This window comes from Corvus moneduloides, chromosome 4 (genome assembly GCF_009650955.1).
Source record: "Corvus moneduloides isolate bCorMon1 chromosome 4, bCorMon1.pri, whole genome shotgun sequence".
Lineage (NCBI taxonomy): Eukaryota > Metazoa > Chordata > Aves > Passeriformes > Corvidae > Corvus > Corvus moneduloides.
This window is the reverse complement of record NC_045479.1, coordinates 35,258,543-35,281,721: the sequence shown is the minus strand read 5'-3', so window position 1 is coordinate 35,281,721 and position 23,179 is coordinate 35,258,543. Positions and strand designations below refer to the sequence as shown.

Below are 23,179 nucleotides of genomic sequence, written 5' to 3'. Positions count from 1 at the left end.
TTTTGGATGCTAATTTAGGAAAGATTAGGCAGATGGATATTGACAGTAGCTGTGGGCCAGCTGGAATGAAGCTGTTAATTGCCTGACAATACTCACCCTGCAGTTTCCCACTTGCTTCCCTACCTCAGTGTGCTACATCCACCTCTTGTTTTCTATCTCTTGTTTATGCTCAGTATTATTTGCCACAGATGGTGTGTTTTTACTGCCTGTGCAGTACCTGGGCCAGGTATAAGGATCTCCTCACTTCTAGGTGCAACTTTAATGTACATAATAAGAAAACCATCATTCTGATGCTGTGTGCTGGATTTTCTCTCTCTTAATAGCAGTTCATGTTTGAATAATGATCCTTATCTTTAAAGATAGCATGTCTCTGTAATGAGCTACACAGAGGAACATGCAGCAGGCAAGTGGTGAAACTTCCTTGATAGTTCTGTACCTCAGACAAGATTATATTATGAAGTTTCTGAAAGAGAGATTTTTTTACAAATTATGGAGCCCTCTTTGAATGAGGTAATAAGGCTTAACAATTTCTAAGCAAGGCTTGTCACTGTGGATCTGTCATGTAAAACAATTGAGATTGAGAACCACTCTCTATGTCCTGTGTGTGTTGTGTGCAGACATGGGGGGTTAATTACGACTATTTTGGTCTGGCCCTAGGAACTGAGTTGCTGTTAGCAGTGGGAGCAGGTTAGATGTGCTCCCACAGAGCACCTCTTGCAGCTAAAATGAATCTAGTTCATGTGCTCTGATGCTACCCTATGGTGTGATTGAAAGTGCAGTAAGTGGGGATGAGCTGGAGACTTGCTTCTGCTGTGCATTCCTGATTTGAACTGGAAAAAAAACCCAAAAAGGTGTGCCCTGAGGACAGACACTGAAACCTGCATCTTCTTCATACCGGTGGTAACAAGCAGTGCCATAATACCTAGAAGGATGGAGAAAGAGGCTTGTCCTCTTTCATGCTGAGTCATGGGAAAAAAAAGAAGATTCTAGGATACTTCTGAATAATAAAGAGATAAATAAAGTAAATAAGTAAATTTTTATTTATAAAGTATTAAAGAGAAAAGTCTTTTGTATTTTTGTCAAAGGCATCTCATCTATTTAGACCCAAAAGATGCTGCACATGGATGTGTTCTTTATGAGATGGTATCTGTTGGAAATAGGTGTCTCTAGCATAATTTGTTTCTAAATGCCATTATAGCTACATAGATTAAAGTTAGCCTGGGTTATATGCTTAGAAATCAGTAGAAAGGTTTTTTTTTCTCTCTTAAATAGTTTGCAGACTAATGATACATTCTTGTGGAAGTGAACATTCTTTATCCTTTTTCTCTCAAGCTGAGTGCTCCATCACAGGCAGCTCTCATTTCACAACATTTGATGGACGTCATTTTACCTTTCTTGGGATTTGCCAGTACATTTTGGTAAAAGGCACTGGAAAAAACAAATTCACAATCACTTTACAAAAAGCACCTTGTGGACAGGTAAGCCATTTCTTTTTTATTTTTTTAATGTTGAAAAAAACGAGTCCATCCATATTTCAAGCAATCTTCTAGGAGTTCTACTGTAAACTACTTGGTTATGTTAAATAGAAAATATAAACTGAAACAATTTCACAGATTTTTTTTTTTGTAATTGTTTGTGTTGCTACATGTTGTATTGCCCTTTGGAAAAGCTGTTGCAACTTTAGTGAGATCAATCTAAAGAGTTACTCATTTATGCATATTAAAGTTGTATAAACACCTTTAGTTATGGTACCAACAGATGTCAGGCTTTGGAAAAGCTGCTGTTGGCAACACTGTAGGTTTAATACATCACTATTTAGGCAAGACTTTTATTTTTTTGTAGCTTTAGATTTTTATTTGATATAGCATAACATATTTAATTTGTTGGAACAATGCCTTTTAGAAATCTATGAGATTAGTCACCACACATACTTGTTTGAAAATATTTTGGCAGACATTCAAAAACAGGCTTTAGGAATAAAGGTGCTTATAAAAAGTACTTACCTGTGAGAATGGATTTAATGAGGCTATTAGGCTCTCAGGAGAAGGGGCTTTGAGAGTGTGACTCACAGCTGCCCATGTGCTGAGGACAGGGATGTCTGAACTCCTCAGCAGAGAGCAATGTCCTACTATGGGACCGTCTCTCATGTCTTTCCTTCAAAAGCTTGACTATTATGAGCTGGTGCCTCTCTGCCTTTTTTGTAAGCACCTCCTTCTCCTGCATAGGTGTTGAGACAACTGTTTCTGCATTTCAGGTGGCCTCAAGCATGAAATGGTTGGTTAGGTAGCCACTGAGAAACAAGATTTCCACTGGTAATAACCCTTTGTACAACTCTAGGCACCTTGAAAAGTTTCTATATGAAAACAGAGGGGTCCCCAGGGAGCACAAGATGCTTGGTGTCAGCTAATTCTGTGTGGGTTTTTGTCCTGTATTTAAGTTCATGAATTCTGCCTGGATTGCACACTAAAATGATGTGTGTGACATAGTTTATAGGTCACCATTTTTCAACAGTCAGATATTTATAAATTATTGTAATATAATACTGGAGAATTTATATCCTTTTTGTCTGTAATCAGAGATCATCACTACATTTCATGGTGAGAAACACCTTCATGTGCGCCAAAGTTTCTTTTTCCTGCATTGCTGCATTTGTGTTCTGATTGCAGCAGCTTGGTTTAGACAGGATCTGACTCTTGATCTACCACTGCTTAATCCATCAATGAGCAGTACCCAGGGTGGCCGTGCAAATACGGAATTTTGAACCCAGTATCAGTACCTGGGGACCTCTGCCCTCTTACTATAAGACCGCCATGATAACGAAAGTGCATTCTCCTGCCATATGGAGATTACACATAAGCAATGTTGTATTATGTTGTACATTTAATTTTGTGTGCTTTGTTTAATGCTTTGAGCCATAGTTTACAACTGATTTACCTGATGACAGTTCTGATATTTCCTTTCTGTATGATTGTCCCCCTGCCCCCGTTTGTTTGGTTCTGTTTTCCATGGTAATATTAACGTCATTGCCTGTTTCTGATGGTGAAACTTGTTTCTACTTAGAACTTTGACCACGCCTGCATTGAGTCTGTAACACTAGTTCTTGAAGATGATGCGAGGAACCAAGTAACCATCACAAGATATGGTCAAATCCAAACTGTCCCTAACCAAGTTTTTAATCTCAATGGTAAGAAGTGTATGGAGAAGAATTTTACCAGACTTCACATTCTGTCCCTTATATGCTCCAAAACTTTTTAGTAATATCGGTCTATGAAAAGGGAATTTCTTTAAACATAACTTATAAAAGGATACAATAATTTACTTCTTGGAACTTTAATAATAATTATAGAAATTTACTTTTATTGTCTGTGAAACAGTTCTTCTATATGCCCTCATTTGTTTGCATTTCTTATCTAACAGATTACCTAGAAATTCCATTCATTTTGTTTGTGTTTAGGGGGAAGGAGGTGAGAAAAAAAAAGGAGGTGAAGAGCCCTTGATGATAAGGTCTATCTTGTTTAAAGCTTTTTTGACTAAATAGAATGGAATAGAATCCATGTGCTCCATGGGATTTGTATTGGTTTCACTGCTGACTTACTTTGTGATTTCAGACAACTTATTTAACATTTTTGGAAAGGATAGTAAAATAAACCAGCCCTAAAAGCATGTTATAAAATTAAGCACTGAAGGTAGAAATTACATTGCTAAATTTTGAAACTTATTTTGACCAGTTACTGGATTTTTAGTCTCTTTCTGAAAGAGTAAAGTGAGAGTAAAGTTCTTACCCAGCCTTCAACAAAACGGAGTTTAGGGAGTCCTGTGCTGGTGGTTGCAGCTTTGTCTTTTCTTCATTGAATTTGTCCAGTCACAGTTCTTCTTTTGGCATTCACAACTTTCTGTGGAAATGAGTTTCATAGCTCTATGTTGACAGTTCTGCTTCATAATTTGATTTGTAACTCCATTTTATTTCTTTTGAATCAGTCCCTATTCACTTTCTTGCCTCTTTCCAGAGTCTGCAACAAATATAATCTATGAAAAATATTTTAGTGTCACATTCTTGATAATTGTGTGTATCTAGTAAGTCTGGTCACCTAAGGACATCTTTAAGGATTTTATCTTCTTCTCTTGGTTTATGTGCCTGAGTCTGTTTGTGTGCATGCATAGAGGCTGCTTGTGAAGGTAGATCAAGTAGATCTACTTTAATCCTCCAGCTGCAAGTAGCCCCACAATGTATAGCAAATGAATACTGTGACAGTGAAATTTCAGTTTCCTCACATAATGGATTTGCTGGGAAGGAAAGCTGGGAATTTGATAGGGGCTCAGTTCACATACAGTCCAAGGAAGGAGCTGTACTGATGTCATGTCAATAGTGGTAAGACAGAACCTTCTATCCAAAGATTCAATACACTTTACAGAGATCCGTAAATTAGTGTTTTAATATCACTGGAGACTAAGAAACAAAGAGTTTTTTTGTCTTGTCTTCTCATTGCCAGAGGCCTGCAGTTGCATTGCCTTCTTCTAAAATAAAAAAACCAAAGAGAGGTGCACACATGGTTTCTAGATAACTCACAGGTACAGAAAGGTGTGAGATTTTTTTACTGTCAACAGTAGCTGGAATTCCTGATTTGTGTTGTTACTGGAAATAAGCTCAGATGGAGAATGGGTGAGGATATTTGTCTGATGGTGAGATTGTGCATAGTTTCTAATTTTATTTCTGAGTTTTCAAAAAAATTTTTTTTTAGTGGGTAAATCAGTACAACCTGGAAGTTGTGTTTCAGTGACTTTGTTTACCTTCTTCTTTTTCTGTGTTCAGGGGCTATTGAAATTCAGAATATATCTTCTTTCTTTGTTCAACTGAAAACTAGTTTTGGTTTGAAGATACTGTTTGCTAAAGATGGAGAAAGGATCTATGTTCAAGTTGATGTCAGATGGAAGAGAAGAACATTAGGACTATGTGGAACATACAATGGAAATTTAAGGGATGATTTTCTGTGAGTTGTGTGTTGTACATTTATATCGTGTTTAATAACAAGTGAAAAGTTTTGTTGAACATAATAATCTGATTATTTAATTTCATTAACATGCACAAACCATTAAAATAACCAATATAAAATGTCTTAATTAAAATGGTAGTCTCTTTTCAAAATATCAAAGTCACAAATTTAGGCATTCTAAGATGTTTTGCTAAGAAATTATAGAAAGCTACCACATTATTTGTAGAAGTTACTGGATGATAATATTACTTGAATGTACTTTCTTCTTTCTTGTTGCTCCCTTATCTTCAGAGCAAATACATGAGCACAGAGAAAAAGAGTGGGTGATAATAGCTGCATCATCCTCACAGGGTTCACTACTGCTCGATTTTCCTCCCCACATCAAGTTTTAATGTAAAAAAATGTAATTCTGAACCACAGGAATATTTGAATTAGAAGGGCACACTTTCCTTACTTTTTAACCTTATTTTCTCCAAAGTTCCTCAAGCTATAATGTCACAAAACTTGTCTGGCATTAATAAATGCTTTTGAAATACTTGGTGCAAACCAACATCAAAATGCAAACTGCAAACAAGCCCTGCTCTACAACTCCAAAATTGGCTAACAGATCAAATTTTGACATTTCACTCCATTTATGTACTGGGATAAAGGCCAAATCTCCTCTAATGCATCTTCCCACTGATTCCAGAGTACTTGAATTAAGCATAAGTGAAGGCAGACTTTGAGAGCAGGAGCATTTTCACATGAATTAAATATTGAGGAAAAAGTTTCACATGCCCTTTCTTCTTCTGTACCTGACAGACGGAAATTCTTTTGGCACATTGACTGTTCAATGTGACTATGCATCTAAGCCTTTTTAATGAACTTGCATCCTCGCCCATGTAGTCCCTAAGGTCAGCAGGATGCTTGCAGTGTTGATCTTTTCCTTTTCAGATCTCCAGCAGGGATGATAGAAGGGACCCCACAACTTCATGCCAATGCATGGAAGGTTTCCTCAGCTTGCTCCATGCCTATCAATATTCCTGTGGTTGATCCTTGCAACGTTAATCAGCAAAATGGTATGTTTTCACATGGGAATCTGGAATTAGCTGTATCTTACTATTATGGGATAGTTTCTGTTTTCTCTGTGAAGAAGTTTCACATACATGTATTTCATGTATTTCAGCTCCAGGTTTAGATGTGCACTTTCTTTTCTTTTAATTTTCTTTTTTTTTTTGGCAAAGACCGTTCTTTCCATACGTTTAGCATGTAAATTGAAGTGAGTACTTGATAAATAAAAGATAGCTAGTCATTTAGTGCTGGATGTACTTGCTGTGAGTACTAAATTCTGCTGTCTACTACACATGTAGAGTGTTAGCTGTCTATGGTCCTGTAAATTATGCCAGTTGAGAGGAAAGATGTGATGCATGTTTGTAGATTGATAAAGAAAGTACAGGAGACAGTGTTCAGGTCAAACATCCTGTCTTTGGCTTCTTGCTGCTTGTTGTATTAAAAGTTTCTTTATCCTCCATCTATGTTCTCTGACAAAAACTGGTGCAGACAATATGAGAGCCTTGGATTTGTTCAAATTCCTGAGTAAAGATTTAGTTTTGGCTGGTTGGCATGCCTATGGCTTGTGTTGAACTTTCACTGTCTCCTTTTTGCATTGCTGTTCTTTTCAATTAATGAAGACAATGGGTAGACTGTAGTTGCCAATTCTGACAGAATGTAGTCTAATGTTTTTAGTGTTTCAGACATCAGATCTCACTAAAGATGTGGGATTTATCCATATTTAGAGCCTGTTGAAGCAAGCCTAGAATAACAATAAACCTCTAACAATGTGGGGCATTCTAAGAGTTTTTATGCTTTCCTCATGGTCTGTCTTCTAAAGCAGTATCTCTCAGTCAGATCAGCTCAGAGCCTTTGTGCCTCACCCTCAGTTCTGTGCTATCTCAGTGAAGGGGATGTTTGACATAAACATAAGCTGCTTAGAGCAGGAGGGTGGAGTGCATGACTTTCTGAGGGTCCTTTCAAGCCCGAACTTCCCCATGATCCTCTAATAATCACTATGAAAGAGCAGTGGAGAGTGAAGTGATCCACGCCATGCTACAAGCACAGGCATCTTTTCCAGGTGTGAGATGATATTGATCTGAGGAAACTAAAAAAAATAAATTATTGTTTGTTTGATAACTTATTTTGTCAGGTTAATTTCCAGCCAAGTCAAGTTCAGTCCTTGAATCTAGTTTACTGAGAGACTCCATAAAATGTGAAAGTCTTCTGTCAATGTGTGTACATGGAAATGAACATGGAGGTTGATGGGTAGGGGCATTCTTTTAGCAGCAAAAGTGGCTTAAATATAATCCACACTACAGTGTTCCTTAGCTATTTTGCCACTTGTGGTGGTAGTCTGTTTCAGTGGCTGGAGGGCTGGAGGAGGATTTGCTGCTGTTAGAAGGTGTATGGCCAACTTGGGATTTGCATGCCCTCAAGCTCTGCTTTGTAATACTTCCTGAGACCACATGCCAAAAAGTACATGGCCATTGTTGATGTCAAAGCTAAATGAAATGTCAAGTAGGAAAACCATATCCCAAGCTTTGGGGACTCTTTTAATTACTCTTTTGAAATATATTATTTTGGCATTTAAATTTTCCGTGTTAGTAGAGGAAGGCATAACTTTTTTGGTATAGTTATTTTTATCTTAAGTGGAGTTTACTGTTGTGGGAGTTGCTTGTAATATCTATTTTAAACTATAGAATTTTACAGAATGACATTGAATGCAAGGATTTATTGCACAGCTGGCTATGTTTGGCTTAAATATTCCATGCTATTCATTTGACTAACTGTTATATTAAAATGGATCTGGCTAAAACAATGTCACCCTCTCTTAGCTGGGTACGCATCTCACTGTGATATCATCAACCAAGACATTTTTGCTCCCTGCCATGCGTACATCAGTCCAGGGTTATACCACCAGCTCTGCCGCTTTGACGCGTGCAAATGTGGAAGCAGCTGTTTGTGCAACGCTTTGGCGCACTATGCTTATGTCTGCGGCAAGCACGGCGTCATCGTTGACTTCAGATCCCACGTCTCTTACTGTGGTGAGTAACGTTTCCGTACTGGAATATCTTTTAGAAATGTGCAAAAGTCTAAAAATTTCATTCACTCCACAAAATACAGGGTTTGGCTTTTTCCTGGAAACTGGTATTGCACCAATGATGTACTAGGGGAGAATGATAATAGCCTTTACATTAGGCATCTGAGCTGGGGCCCCTGACCTGCCTAACAGGGAGTCCCTGCCCTTTCTGTTGGTCACAGAGAGAAATGGAATTCCTTCTTTGAACCCCTAAGTCATATGGAAGCCCCTACTAAGATAAAGTAGTTAGGGAGTGGCAGGAATGGAGCCGTTCCATAAGGAGCTTGGCTGGCAGGGGCTCTCTAGGGTGGGCAGAGCAGGGTGGGCAGTGATTTGACAAGTAGGATACCATAATGATTTAAAACATGGCATTTCACAGAATCCTAAAGTATCCTGAGCTGGAAGGAACTCACAAGGGTTATCCAAGTCCAACTCCTGTATTTCTGTTTCTAAGCCATACAGCAATGCCTTAGCCTTAGCTGGACCATTCTTTCTCTCTTGGATGCCTGGATTATTAGATAGATGCCCAATTTAACACATAGAAAGAATATAGTTATTTACTAAACAGACTATTCCAGTCAAAGAATTATTTTAACACAAACCCACCTGAATCTAAACATGTCTAACTTAAGAAATTGGTAAAACAGCATGTTTTGCTCATGCTTTTCAATTAAACCCAGTGGAACAAGAGACCACTTTGATTTGCTTTTTTTGAACTTACATGATATATTGCTTTTTTTTTATTTTTCGCATTTTAAGACTATGCTGTTCTCCCTTCTTTCTCCCTCTCTTTCCTCCAGCTGTGATGTGTCATAGTGGTATGCTTTATCATCAGTGCTCTTCTTTTTGTAAACATTCCTGTGCTTCACTTTCTATGGCAAATATCTGTGCTGATGACTGTGCAGAAGGATGTAATTGTCCTGATGGGAAGTATTTTGAAGAGTCGGTCAACTTTTGTGTATCAATGTAAGTAATAAAAAAATAGAATTTATGTATGGGCATATTTTCCTCTTTCCAGCAAGATTTAAAGTAGCTTTTCTGCTATTTCCCTTAAGATGTAGACTGCCTAGAGAAGATAACAAACAATATGTGAAGATTTCTTATTCTTTCTTACTAATCAATAGTGGGGCCTCACCTGTTACTGCATGTACACACATACACTGCACTTCAGACCAGATATGTCAAACTGCTTTAGAGAAGGGTAATGAAATTTTTTTAATTCATGGGATAGCATTTTCATGTGAAAACCTTGTTAGTAACACTTAAAAAAATGAGAAGGAATCTATAAAGCACCAATATATAAAGTAAGGGATAGTATGGAAAGAGCAGCTAGAAGTGTCTTTTTTCTGTCTCACAATACAAACCTCTTCAGTTTAATGGGAGGAAATGTTCAATGAGAGGAAATAGTTTCTGTGTGTTGCATACCAAAATTTTACAGCTTATCACCGTGGGTAGTTAATTTCTGTTCGTTGCAAAATATATTTTGGAAAGATCAGTAAAGTTCGTACTGTAGGGATAAAGACTGTTTCAAATTATTCAAGAGGGTGAACTAGCTTCTTACTCGCATATTTTTGCATGGTTTCTAGGTAATTCTGTTGCTGCTTCTAACCCATCTGGCTCTTATCACAGACAGAGTTAGTGGATTTTGTATAATAACTGCTCTATCTCATGATTTTAGCAACACTTTAAGCAGGAACTGCATGTTGCCATTCTACTCCCATAACTGAGAAGAAGTCCTTTCTATTAGAATAATGCACAGAAACAGCAAATAAAAAGTAGAGAGATTGAGGAAAATCCTGGCTTTGCTGAAGATGATATGAGTTTTACCACTGACTTCAATACAGTCTGACTGTCGTCTTTAAGTTTTTGTCTTTCAAAGAATACTGTACATATAAGGACTGAGTTAATGAATAATTATGTTATATGTTATTATGTGATAAGTCCTGCTTATCATAATAGCTTGATAAATAGATGGCCCTTAAATCCCATTTCATCTTGCTTTTGTATCTAAATGCATGAATATTCTTTTAACAGATCTGGCTGTCATTGTCATTACAAAGGCAAAGCCCTCCAGCCTGGAGAAATCCTTCCTATGCCAACAGGCTCCTGGTAGGTTTGAGTGCCAAGAGTTTTATTTTTCTTGTGTCACACTTTGGATGCTACTTTAAGTGGTTTGAGAATTGTTTTCATGTATATTGAAAGTTTATTGTATCAAGATTTTTTTGCACACTTAGTAAAAGGGAGTCTAGTATAAACTGGATTATGTACCTCATTATTTTAACAAAGTACCTGGAAAATTCTGTAAGCCACGGTGGATAAGGTTTTGTGTTATACTGCCTGCATCCTAAATCACCTGGCCCTCCATTCTCACGGGGATTGACATATTCACCTTTTTTTTTTTTATTTTGCTGGAATTTAGGAAATAATGTAGTACATAAACTACGAATTTAGGCCCTCACTACAGATCAGCAGTTAGGAAATACCAACAAAATATTGAGCAGCACTCAAGATTTTGGATTTTAATCCACTTTCTCTTCCTGATTTCTGTTGTTTAAATTAGGTTGAATTGTATAATCTTTTTTAACATGGTGACTACAAAACATTTTTCCCTTGAATAAACATGGGTTTCCTTTTCTTTTCTAGTCAATGTTTGAATGGAACAGTGAAATGTATTGAAGCCACTACAGAAAACATAGGTAATTTACAGTCTTGTCCCATATAAAAGTTGCACAAATAGAGAATTCGATATTGAATAGTACTTTGGTTTTCTCCTCATATGTATTTAAAATATGAGATACTTTACATCACAACGTATTTAAAATAGGAGGTTAGGAGCACAAATAGTCTTGGGGTTTTTTTCCTCTTTTTCTGTAGCACAAATTGTACTACTTAGTCACTTGGGAAATTAAAAGAAATAAATGATTGCATGTGACATCTAGGTCTGTGTTCTCATGGGAATACCTATAATTAGGCTCATTATCCATGTTTAGGAAGCCTTAAGATCTTTATTTCTAGAAAGTAGATTTTTAATGTATTTCTAGTGGATTTAGAATGCCACTTGTAAGGATTTTTTCTAATGCATTATTGCTCCATCTTTAAGAACAGACTGTGTGTCAGATCCAGGATGCATACACCCAGATGCTTAATATTACTGTTTTTTTACATTAGAACATATATTAATTTTATATCTCTGTAATATAGATTATGTTATAGACTGTTATTCAGATTGCATTCGTATACGAACTGTAATGAAACCTCACTTTGTATGCAAATAAATGGACTGTGAACAATAACAAATAGAAAACTTTCAGCATAAAAGAACAGTTGATTTTATCTAACCTGCATTTTGCATTTGAAGTTCACATATGCCCTGAAGGAAAAATCTACTATGACTGCAGATCTCCTGTGCCTGGGTTGCCAGCAGCGGGTGTGAATTGTGGGATCTCTTGTGCAAACCTTGCCATGAACTTCTCCTGTGTCCCATCACCACCCTGTGCAAGTGGCTGCATTTGCCCCCCTGGGTAAGCTTTGATGGAACAACCTGGAGCACAAGCCAAGTACATATTTTCCACAGTTCAACTCTGCATATTTTTTTTGCTTTTTAAATACCAGTGGTATCACACCTCTAATTTTGAAACTATTGTTCTGTAAATTGTCGCAGACACACAGTAACAGCTAAAAGGCCATCAGCTATCCAGCTTGCTCCCAGTCCAACTGGCTGCTATTTGGGACTGTCTGGACAGGAGGTGATTTCCACCACTTGCAGAGTATAGTTCATTTGAATGGGAAAGCAAACGTGACAAAAAATTTTGATGAAAACCATTTGTGCTCCTGCTTATTGCTGCCCAAGTCATTTTCTCACCTAAATTTCAACTCAGGCTTGCAATGTTGATGCCCAGCCTGGGGCAGGGAGGGCAGGTTTCTGCCCTATTTCCCCTCATTCTTCTTTTTTTGTTTTCTCAGCTTGTGCATTTGTATTTGGTGCCTGGAAACAGTCTGCTGAGATTGGCAAGGGTCAAACCCAAGCATAAAATCTAAACACTTCTGTTGTAGTTTGTGTCAGGAGCAACCACCACTCACTCCCTCCATTTGTTTCCATTCCCTCCCCTGACACCTCCTGCATGCACTTGCAGATTGAGGAGTCAAATATGCTGTGCAAATTGCTGCAATTGCTGCTCATCTCAGGTGGAGTGCTCCCTTTTTTTTCTCAGCTTTCCATTTTATTTCACTGTGTGTGTAGCCAGTGGTCTCTTGACAGTGTATCAGTTGTGCACAGATCAGAGTATAAATGAGACCGTCACCAGTCCCCTTCCAGCACCTTGTCATGTTCATAGATGACTAAGTGCTGGTGGAGATACAGATTTCATGCATAGCTATTTAAGATTTCACTAGTTCTTGCCTGGTAATCTGTAGTCCTCCAAAATCTCTACCTCAACTGAGAAGGTAGATTTCAGAACCATTAGTGTTATAGGAATAAAAAATTATTTTTAACACAAAAAGTGCATGAATTTTTAGAAGTAATAAACTAGTAAATTTTTGCTGAAATATCGCCATGAAATGTTTGCATGAAAATAAACTAGCAGTATTGACATGAAAGTTAACTTGAAAATTAGAAGAAATTAAAATAAAAGTTAAAAAACAGAGCTAAAGTCTTGCTCTCACAGTCATAGCATTTCAAACTGAGTATTATTTGATTGTTTTCTGAAATATAAATGATAACAGGAGTACAAACAAGCCAATTTCTAAATTTCTCTCAAATGGTAGAGTAAAACACATGAATTATTTTTATTACATAAGAGAATAAACACTCTTTTTGCTATTAGGTTGAAAAGTAAGTGTATAATATTTAGTACGGTTAGTAATGTCTTTGTTGTTAAATTGTACTAAATTATGCCTTTCAGGCTCATGGTTCCAGAAAGTGAGTATGGTTTTAGCTAAGAAGGGGCCAGCTGTATTATCTTAAAAATTAGTTTAAGAAGGTCTCTTTTTTTATGCAAGAAAATGTTAAGCATATATCTCCTGCTATTAAATCTAAGTGGACAAGTCATTAAAAACTTGTTTTGAGACATTTTACTGTAATGTAGTTTTTAAAATTCTCTTAAGTTGGCATTCTTCTCTTTGGTTCTCCTTTGCCACCTTATTTCTACCACTACCCATTGTTTGACTGAATGATCTAAGAATTTGGGGTGGAATCCTGAATTCTCCTGGAGTCTGGCACCTTATTCTAGCATCCTGGGTATTTATGGTGCTTATAAAGTAGAGCAGTTTGTGCGTGGTATTGAAACCCTTTTCTTTGGAAACCCATGAAAGGATGGGCTCTAGTATGCAAAAAATGGTCTTCCTAAAGTAAAAATGGTTTACATTTTCTGTTAAAGCTCTTGCACAACAGCTTTTCATTCTTTTAGTCAGTAGTTGAAGAGGTGATAAAAGAATTAGAAACACTGAAAGTCTCTGGTATACTTTAAAAATTGAATAATATAACAGCCCATGACAGTAAATGACACTAAATTCATCACCCAAAGATACACTGAAAGTCACCCTTACACTGAGCTAGAGATATGGAGCTAAACTGAGTTGCAGAAGCACAGAGTAGTACGGAAAAGGACCTCATGGGGCTAAGTTAATCTATCTTTAGGCAGCACCAGCAATACCGATGTTATTCTTGGGAGACTTTTTGCTTCTATTGACAGAGACTAAGTACCATCCCAAGCCATCTGTTCTGATGCTTTCCCATCCTTAAGAAGTTTTCTGAACACTTGACTCTTACTTAAAGCTGATTGCTGTTTAATGAACTAGTAATGGGCTGAAGAAAACTCTAAGCTGTATATTCCTTTCAACTTCCAGTGAAACAATCTCAGATTGTACTTTGAGCCACATGTCATGATGAAATGTTGTGTCAGCAACATTTTTTGTTGTAACTGCTGGACTCTGCCTAGCAGGCTGCTGCTGCCTGACAGCTCAGCGAGGGTTTCCTAGGGCCATGCGATCAGTGGCATCCTGGAGTCCATTTCGGACAGCCCTGCGATCTGGCTCCGGCAGCCAGCAGCGTTACAACGTAGTGAATGGTAAAGAAGGTAGAGAAGGGTCTCTCACGAGGGTTTGAGATGGCTTTAATCACATCTCGTCCCCACGATGTTCAGAGGTAGAGAGACAATGTGGTCTGGGTGTGGGATGGTTTTGTCAGGGGCCCAAGGGCGGTCCCTGGGCGGGGTTGGGGTACAGGAGCAAATAGGGAGAAACCGAGGGAGTGGCCAAGGCTAGGGAGGGAACAGGGGGAACATACAGAATCAGGGGGTTAACAGGCTACCACAATTTTTGTTATAAAAGTTAACATTGCTAAATAGGTGGAAATGAGATAGCAAAAATGTGGTTGACCATATCTCTGGGTCACTTACTGATCTAATTAGATTTGACACTTTTTGCATTAAATGCCTGTTTTTCTTAACCTTGGTTGTTTCAGCTTCCCTTGTGTAGGCAAGTAACCTCCATCACTGTGCTTCATAAAGTGTGCAACAGGTGCCATAGGCCAGCTCACTGTTCTGCACTCAGAACAGGACAGGTGCTGTCTGTGCAGAGGAGCAGACACACCAGTCCAGCTGCTTTCCTGGCACAGCAGGACAAGAGAGCAGCAGAGAGGGAAGGGCAATCTGGCTGCCAGCTCAGCCGCTCGCATGGTACCCAGATGCTCTGCAGTTTTCAGAGAGAAATACCTACACTAGCTACATTCATGCATGGGAGTTGCTGCCCACATCAACATATCCCTTTCCAGATAGAAGGAGAGCTGCAGCAGTGAGCTTGGCAAGGTCTCCAGCTGTGCACAGTGGAGATCATTTGATTTGGACAGCTTTTGCTGAGGGAACAATTTTCCTTGGCTGGATGGAAGACTGGTTTGGTTGGCCTTGCTGGGGTTTCAACGATTCACTACACATTCAGTTATATTGATCTTCTTGTGGATTTACTCTTTCATCTTAATAATTCTTTTATTTTGAAGGATGGCTGAGCACAGAGGGAAATGTTATATTCCTGAAAGTTGCCCATGCACCTGGAAAGACAGGGAGTTTCTGTCAGGAGAAGTGATAGCTACTCCATGTTACACCTGGTGAGTTCATTTGCATACTTTCAAATCATCTGGATCTAGACCCAAAGTGAAACTGATACAGAAAATGTACTTTGAAAATCAAAACTATAGTTTTGATTGTTTATAGATAGTTACAGGATATAGCTTTCATTAGGCTTACTGATAGACTTGGATAAGTAGGAAGCCTTTGGAGTGAGTGCCTTTTCAGATCTAAAAAGGAAGCTGAAGGTATCCAAGTTAAAAAGCAGTCAAGAAGAAGTGCTTAATTCCACACATATTTGGTAGTCTCTGAAATGAAGACATGTGGCATTTTGCAGAGTAGAATATCATGAAAGACAACCAAGGAGAAAAAGAGAGATATTAAATGTATGACAGCAGTAAATAGTCTGTTTCTTTGAGAACTGCATGGTTTGCAGTGTAATTTACCAGTTACTATGAGTGACTGTATAGGGAGAACATGAGCAAATTGAAAAAAAAATTCCATTAGAATTGAAAAATGAGCTAGCACCCAGCATATTTTTAAAGGAGATTTACCTGATTCATGCGGGCACAAAACAGTTCTTCATCCACGCTAATTTGGTAGTCAAAATATCTATGTTCAGTTAAGTGTGTATTTAATAATGAAAAAAAATTGGCATGGCAGCTTTTGATCAGTTAAAAACTGCACTGGCAAATCAACTGAGCATTTACACGTACACAAAGCAAAAATAGAGGATGCCAGTACTACTTTCATACAAGTTTGTGTGAGCCGCTGAATGTAGGTGACAGGAAAAATAATCTTGCAAAATATCAGTGTTAATTTCTTAAACTCATTCCATATATGTCTGATACCCTGAAATCCTACAGGTAGCACTTGAAGTATTTTCCTTCGAAAATTTGCAGACCTTTATCAAAATTTAGAAAAAATAGACGATTGGTGTCTTATGAAGGAGCATGTTGTGGCATTGTGCCTTATTTATATCGGAGACAGTGATGGAAATATTTGCATAAGCCATGCAAAGTTTGAGATTTTGCATTTATTTTTAATGCATTTTTATTGTACGTATGGGCTGATGGCAAAATGTTCAACACTTTTTTTGCCATGGCATCACCAGTATTTTCAGAAGCAATCCACAGTATAGCTCTCTGTTTCAAGGTCTGAGAATTTTATTCTATTAATGAATTTCTGTATGATTTGAAATAAAGACCACAAGAAAACATTTTCTTGAAAATATACAGCAAATGACTGCCATTACGAGGAGATACTGATTTTTCGTTTTCCTTGCAGTGTTTGTCGGAGAGGCGTCTTCAACTGCACCAGTTACCCCTGTCCTGCTGTGTGCACCATCTATGGAGACCGACACTATTACACCTTTGATGGACTGGAGTATGATTATGTCAGCGACTGCCAAACTTACCTGCTAAAGGTAAGAGGATTGGTCATAAGTTTTCTTGTGTCCATGATACAACAAATATTTTGAACATCAAGAGTTTAGCTATAGAAACAAACATTAAGAAAGCAGATGTAGAACAGATGTGAAAGAAGAATCTGTAAATGACATTTTGTGCTCATCTGTTTGAAAATGGTACCTGGGCGTGTTCTTGCATATCTATGTGGTTTAGAGAAAAAGAAAAATCAATGTTTTCTGGTTTAGCTTAACCATGCTTTTGTCACAATGAACAAAGAATATCACTATAGAAACTGCTAGAAGTAGGTATAAGCTATAGATTTATTTAATAATTATCTATAAGCCCTTCTTGGCCTAGGGCTAATGATGAGCTCAGGCTGCTTGAAATTCTTCTTGAACATGATCTGCATGAGATCTGGTTTGTATGTGTTTAATAATATCAAACACAATGATTTCATAATTCAACAATGAAATCATTCATTGAAATTGTCTGGCAGCTACGTGCTAATGTTGCTCATAGCACACATTTAGAGTACATTGCTAGCTTTTTGTTTAAAAATACCATTACTGACATTAAAAAATATAGTCTTTTACTAAAACCACTATTGTTTATTACAATTGTTGCTATTTTAAGACTGTCTTCTCAGTTACAGTAGTATGTTTAGAAGAATACTCATTTTTCTGACTGTCTAACCTTAAGAATAAAGCGTAGTTTCTCAACAAGAACTACTGCAAATAGTTTATTTCAAGTATGCTTTAGTAGAGTATTCACTGCTGTGAAATAAAATACATTGTTTCCAGATTTTTGAGTGTGTTTAAAAAGTAAATAGAGAGATTTGAAAAAGATAATAATACCTCATAGCAAACTCCTGGCATGTATCATATATGATAAAAGAGCTCTTATTCTTAGAGATACGTGAACCTTTGTACAAGCCTTCCTCCTTTAAGATGCAAAAAATACGGGTTACTTTACCTGTAAAATCATCTTGCCGGTATGATGATGTGGAAAGGTAGGTTGTAATTTCTTAATTCTTGTGCCATTCATTAAGAGAGGTTTGTAAAACAAATCTATGCTGCTTTTTCAAACTTCAGTATGATACTGGAATGTTTGGCTTTTACAATCAAATATCACCTGTCACTCTGCTGTGTAAGAAAGAACCTATCTGGAAGCAAACCATGGGGAGCATTTGGCGTCCAAGAATAAAGCTGACAGCCAGATAATAAGGCATGTGGCACACTGCCAATGGGCCATTCTTCAGGTGAACATGACACAAATAATGAAAATGCTGCCTACATAGATCTGCTTTTCAGAGTTCTCAGACTTTTTCCAGCTTTTCAAGCTTTATTTTTTTCCCAAACTCATTTAAGGTGAGAAACTACGCCTCGTTTATCAGTGTAGATCATGTAAACACTTCATTTTGCTAGTCGAAATATGAATGATAAAGTCAAACAGTTTCTTACTTTAAAATATTTAAGTATCTTTTTTCTTCCATTTTCTTGCTTATTGTCTTATTTTATTGTCTTTGATGATGCTACATTCTTCCCCCAAGAAAAGGGATTATTTTTCTGGCAAACTTTTTACTAGTTGCCATCTGTTTCTTCCACTTACTTATTTCATAGACTTCTGCTTTTATAGTAAAATTGATGTCTTTCTATGACAAGTGTTGGCCTTTTTCTCTCTTTGTGGTGGTTTTTAGTCCTGCAGCTCAGCATTTTCATTAAGGCTTGTAAGGTCAGTGCACTTGGAGCCCCTCAGACATGTTCTCTTCTGTGAAGAAGATAATTTTTCCTCAGAAAAAATATTCTCAGAAAAATTAATAGTAATATTTCTCAGAAAAAATATTTTACCTGCTTTGGGGCAGACTTCAAGCAAGAGTTTAGAGGGATAAATTACCCATCAGAATATTCTCAAATGAGAAGGAGCTCTGTTGCAATGCTCATCTGCCTTTTAAAAAATACTCCAAACTCCCCACTGAAGTATTTCCACTAACTTTAGTAGGTTGTCAAGGAGGTCCTAAAGCACAGAAAAGGGTTCCTATATCCTGAAAGATGAAGGTCAGCATAACTAAGTTCTTATCCTCAAGTATTCCTATTTAATAGATTAGTATTAACTTCAAAATATGCAATAAAAATATTTTCTCTTCTTTTCACCTGCCGTTGGGGGTTTGAGCATTTTAAAGTCACCATTTTAAGCTTTTTTGATGTAATCATGAAAGCTCTTTTAAAGCCAAAGTTGGAGGATTATGAAAGCAACAACCATTTGAGCCATTTGATCAAATAATTGAAGCATTATGCCAATTAGAAGTGCAGATGTAACTCTTTTGGGTCAGGAGACATTACATGAGAGACCATTTGTTAAATTCATTTAACAAAACATGCATCATCTCAGGAACCACTGGGAACAGTTTCCCAAATGATTCTGCTGTTGCTGACATGTCCTGAGAGCTAGATACCTGGACTGCCCTGGGGAGTAGAGCCAGGGAACTCTTTTCTTGCATTCCCCTTCTTTTGTAACTTGAAGCAAGTTCAAAGCTCTTAGTTAATAGTACTTTTTATTAGCGTGCTTAATACAGAGCTTGGCTGATGTACTGATAATCTTTTAGCCATTACTTGCTGATATATTTATTTTGACTGGTAAATTTTTTACATGATGGCTGGGCATAAACTGGAGCAATCACACAGAAAGCAGCAATTTTCAATTACTCATTTGACACATCTGAGGAGTCAGAAGTAGCATTTATCCTATTCTTCCTTATTGAATATCTAATATTTTGTGCAGCTTTTTTTCAACATCATTTGTGCCAGGTAGCCAGACTGTAGATCCATGAAATTTGCAAATCTGTAGAATTAAATATTTTCTATGGTCTCTCTCATTATTTATATCTTGTAAAATAATACATTTTAAAAATAATTATTTGTAAAATAAATACATTCTTCTTGCTGTTAGTCACCCTACAGTGGATTTGAAGCTGCAGGTGCATGGTTAATCAATGTTGTCAAGCTGACTATTCACAGTTAAGAGAAATAGTTTCTTTTAACAGATTTTGAAGATTTAATGGGAAAATAAATAATGTTGAATTTGAAATTACAAATGTTTAAAATTGGACACCAGACTCTAAAAGTAATTTCCATTTTTTCAGGGAATAAAGCAGTGCATGGGGTCTCAGTCAGAATACCTTTAATTTTTTAATTAACATATTTAATCCTCAAGTCACATTCTAGCATGTAGTTTCATGAGTAAATGATGTACCAAAATATTTCCACCTAAAACACTTGTCAAATTGTTTATAGCAGCAGTAACTGTGTAAGTGTAGAAATAATGATGTGTTGCGTGAAAATTTGTGTCCAAAAAAGAGGGAGACTACATTTCAGTGAAAACACCGTTTACTGTGAATAGTTTGCCCTGCTCTAGTTGCAAAGAGTACCAACAGTTTGCTTTTCATCAGGCCCATGATTTCAGATGAAACCTTTCTGGATGCCCTCTTTTTTCTGAGTCTCTGGAAGATCTGTAAGGGTCAATAGCAAGCTCCCTCTGGGAAACATCCCTTTCCATCTTGTCTTCAGCTGTAGCTGTTTTTCTATTTGTTCTATTCCTTCTGTGAGCAAAAGATCTGATTACATTTGGCAATGGATTTATGCTCTGGTTCCATTTTCTTCAGATCAATGACTTCAGACTCAATTACCTCCACATGCCTTTCCGCCTCCTCCACCTGATTCTCCAGACCATTAAATTATGCAGTGAATGAATCACTTTTATTCTCCAACAAAGGAAAGATTTCTTTCAATTTGTGCAGATTAGCATGGAGGGCTTCCAGAAAAGGCTTGGGGAAACGTTTCTTACCATGAGAATGGCAATTTGGAGATTGTGTATGCATAGTGTGATTCAAAATTTGGATTCTCTTTCTGAGACCTTTGCCATTTAGTGACCTTTTGCCTTGAATTTCTGATTTTGGGTTAGTGTTCATCACCCAACAGCCCTTTGGCTATATGACCCCAAAATGTTTTATTGTTGTCTGAAAAGGCAGTTCACTGTAAGAGAGGCTGCCTGAGTTGAAGCACCTCTGGTGAGTACAGCTTCATGGTCTGTTGATCCAGCGCAGTACAGGATGAGGAAAACCCAGCATGATGTGCTGCTGTTTCAGAGCTGTGGTGGCAGCAGTAACCCCCAGCCCTTCTCTGTGTTTGAAGGGGTGGGATGCTTGGGCCAGTCCCCTGGAGGTGCTGCTTAGCAGTTTATGGCCTCTGACTCTGGGTGTTGGTGAGCTATGGGAACTGTGAATTAAATTTGCTCTGATTTAGGTTAGGATATGAGTTGTTGGGTTTTTTTTTTCTGAATGTATAAAAACTAAACTTCAGCAGTGTAAATGAACACGCTTAACATTTTTATTTTGAAAAACATAAAAGCTTTGTGCACATACCAGCTTTCTAGTTCCTGCAATCGTGTGCTGGAGCTCTTGTCCTTTATTTCCTGTTGCACTTTATCATTACCACCAACAGTGATAAAATATTAACATTTATAATGCACTTATTAATAAAACAAGACTAACAGGTCTCATATAAACACATATAAATACATGCTTAGATATTAAAACTAACACCACCAACTCTGATGCTGATTTGTAATTCAGAATAGTTCATGTTGCAGAATGTGTCACTTGGAAACAAATATTGAAATGTTCCCAAATCTTCAGTCTGCAGAAGGTCTCATTTTTAATTAGAAAGGGATTGCAGTAATATGACCTGTGCAAAAGCTAAATATGGTACATGAGCAGGCAAAGTCAAGTAAATGAAACAAAAGGAAATCTGCTTTAAAAGATTTTTTCTCAAACCTTTTAATATAGTTCTCTTAAAAAAAATCAAAACTTTTTCAGTGATCTCTCTCTAGTGTTTTCAAAATTAAGAAACACTGAGTTAGAACAAGGTTCTATTTTAAGTAGATAAAATATTCACGGTCATGTGTTTTCATTATTATCTGTATATTTTAAAAAAAGTATTCAGACTTTATTGTTGCAAACCTTCAGAAGACACAACAGCTCTATATTGCAGTAAAATCTGCTAGAAAAAAACCCCAATGTATAAAGAAAATATATCATGATATGTTTTTCCTATTGCTTGTATATATACGTATGTGTATGTATACATAATTGTAATGCATCTTTTTGGAGTTGAGAGTTTATTCTGCCTGAGGTGTATCCTTTTCAGAAGTCACTTTTAAAGAAATAGGAAAGAGTTATCATGGATGCATTAACAAACATCTGGAAGTTGTTTGAGGATGAGTCAGAAGCTAGAATAATCTCAGTCTTCTTGAATTTTCATCAGTGAATCTACTCAGTCATGTTGCTCTCCTCCATTTCTACTCAACTGTGCTTCAAAGCTAGAAATAGATCATATCTTACAAGTGTACTGAAAGCTTCTGTGCCATATTTTGAGTGAAAATAATCTGCAGCCATGTAGAAGATGTGAAGGAAAATTAATGTGCATTTGCATGAGCAATTTAGCTCTCAGGTTCTTAGTTCCTAAATGGGTTTTTTGGTTCTTTTTTTTTAATAGCTGAATAAAAATCTATAATATCAGTGGAAAAAAAAGTGCTACTACTATTCCTTTCCTCTCTTTTTTCTCCTGTGTAAGAGGATCACCCACTGTCTTTCCTATAACATTTTTCCCAACTTTCATGTGGATTTCTTCCCAAACTGAGACAGTGTGTTTCAGTGCCATCTGTTGACTCCAAGCAATATTGCTCTGTTGTTTTAATAGCTATGGGGAAGAACATTTGCTGATACAAATTAGTACAGGATGCAAAAACAGGGATCGAATAAAGTGACATGGACTGTACATATAATTTTGAAAAGGTAAAGAAGAAATTAGTGCACCAGCAAAGCAAAGGAAGCCTTTCAATAAGAGATGGTTCTTAGTGTAAATTAAAATAATTTTTGCATACTTAATGTGTTTTCACTGATTATCTGGAGATCAGGTCCATAGTAAAATGGCACAGGAAACTAATAGAGCAAGAACATGTTGATGCCAAGGCATTTCTCTGCTCTCCAAAATCACTTAAATATTTATGCCCAAAGAAATCTGGGCTATCACTAAATCTGGGCTAAGATGTTTTACTTCTCCGAGATCAAGCTCACTAGAAGTAATTTCAAATGTTAACTTCCTTCAGAAGAAACTCGGAGCCAATAAACCACAACCAAACAAATTCTTACTTTCCATAAAATCTCCTGAAATGTTAGGTCTGAACAGAGCTAAGGAATCTCTCTAAAAATATGTAGGAAGGAGAAAGCAAATTCTACTTTTTAAACTATTGTATATTTTTTCAGTATGTTTAGAGCTTTTTGCGCTTCTTTTTTATGTCTATATATGAAAACATCTAAAGCATCATTAAAGCAAAAGGAAGATAGACCTAATCTATCTCTATTCCATTCCCAGGATGTCCTCATATGCCTTTATGGCCACCCTAGTTTGCAATTTAGTGTATTGTAAGGAATAAACCAAAGATAAGGGGTAAATCAGGATATTAAGAATGGAAAATAATGAGTCTTTACACTGAACAGTTAGAGAAATTTTAATGAAACTTTCAAAGAAATAAATACAGCCACTTTTCAATTGT

General features: G+C 37.0%; 1 protein-coding gene across 4 annotated transcripts in view; it reads left to right on the top strand.

Annotated features, from left to right (window-relative positions):
• The window catches only part of OTOGL (otogelin like), a 92,333-nt gene that overhangs the window by 19,388 nt on the left and 49,766 nt on the right, over nt 1-23,179 (top strand). For all 4 annotated transcript variants that reach the window (XM_032107413.1, XM_032107414.1, XM_032107415.1 and 1 more), the window contains exons 15-25: nt 1,333-1,478; nt 3,061-3,184; nt 4,811-4,988; nt 5,925-6,049; nt 7,859-8,068; nt 8,904-9,069; nt 10,138-10,212; nt 10,747-10,799; nt 11,462-11,624; nt 15,095-15,202; nt 16,449-16,587. In XM_032107413.1, coding sequence (XP_031963304.1) covers nt 1,333-1,478; nt 3,061-3,184; nt 4,811-4,988; nt 5,925-6,049; nt 7,859-8,068; nt 8,904-9,069; nt 10,138-10,212; nt 10,747-10,799; nt 11,462-11,624; nt 15,095-15,202; nt 16,449-16,587 — 1,487 coding nt within the window. The remainder of the gene's footprint in view (nt 1-1,332; nt 1,479-3,060; nt 3,185-4,810; nt 4,989-5,924; nt 6,050-7,858; nt 8,069-8,903; nt 9,070-10,137; nt 10,213-10,746; nt 10,800-11,461; nt 11,625-15,094; nt 15,203-16,448; nt 16,588-23,179) is intronic.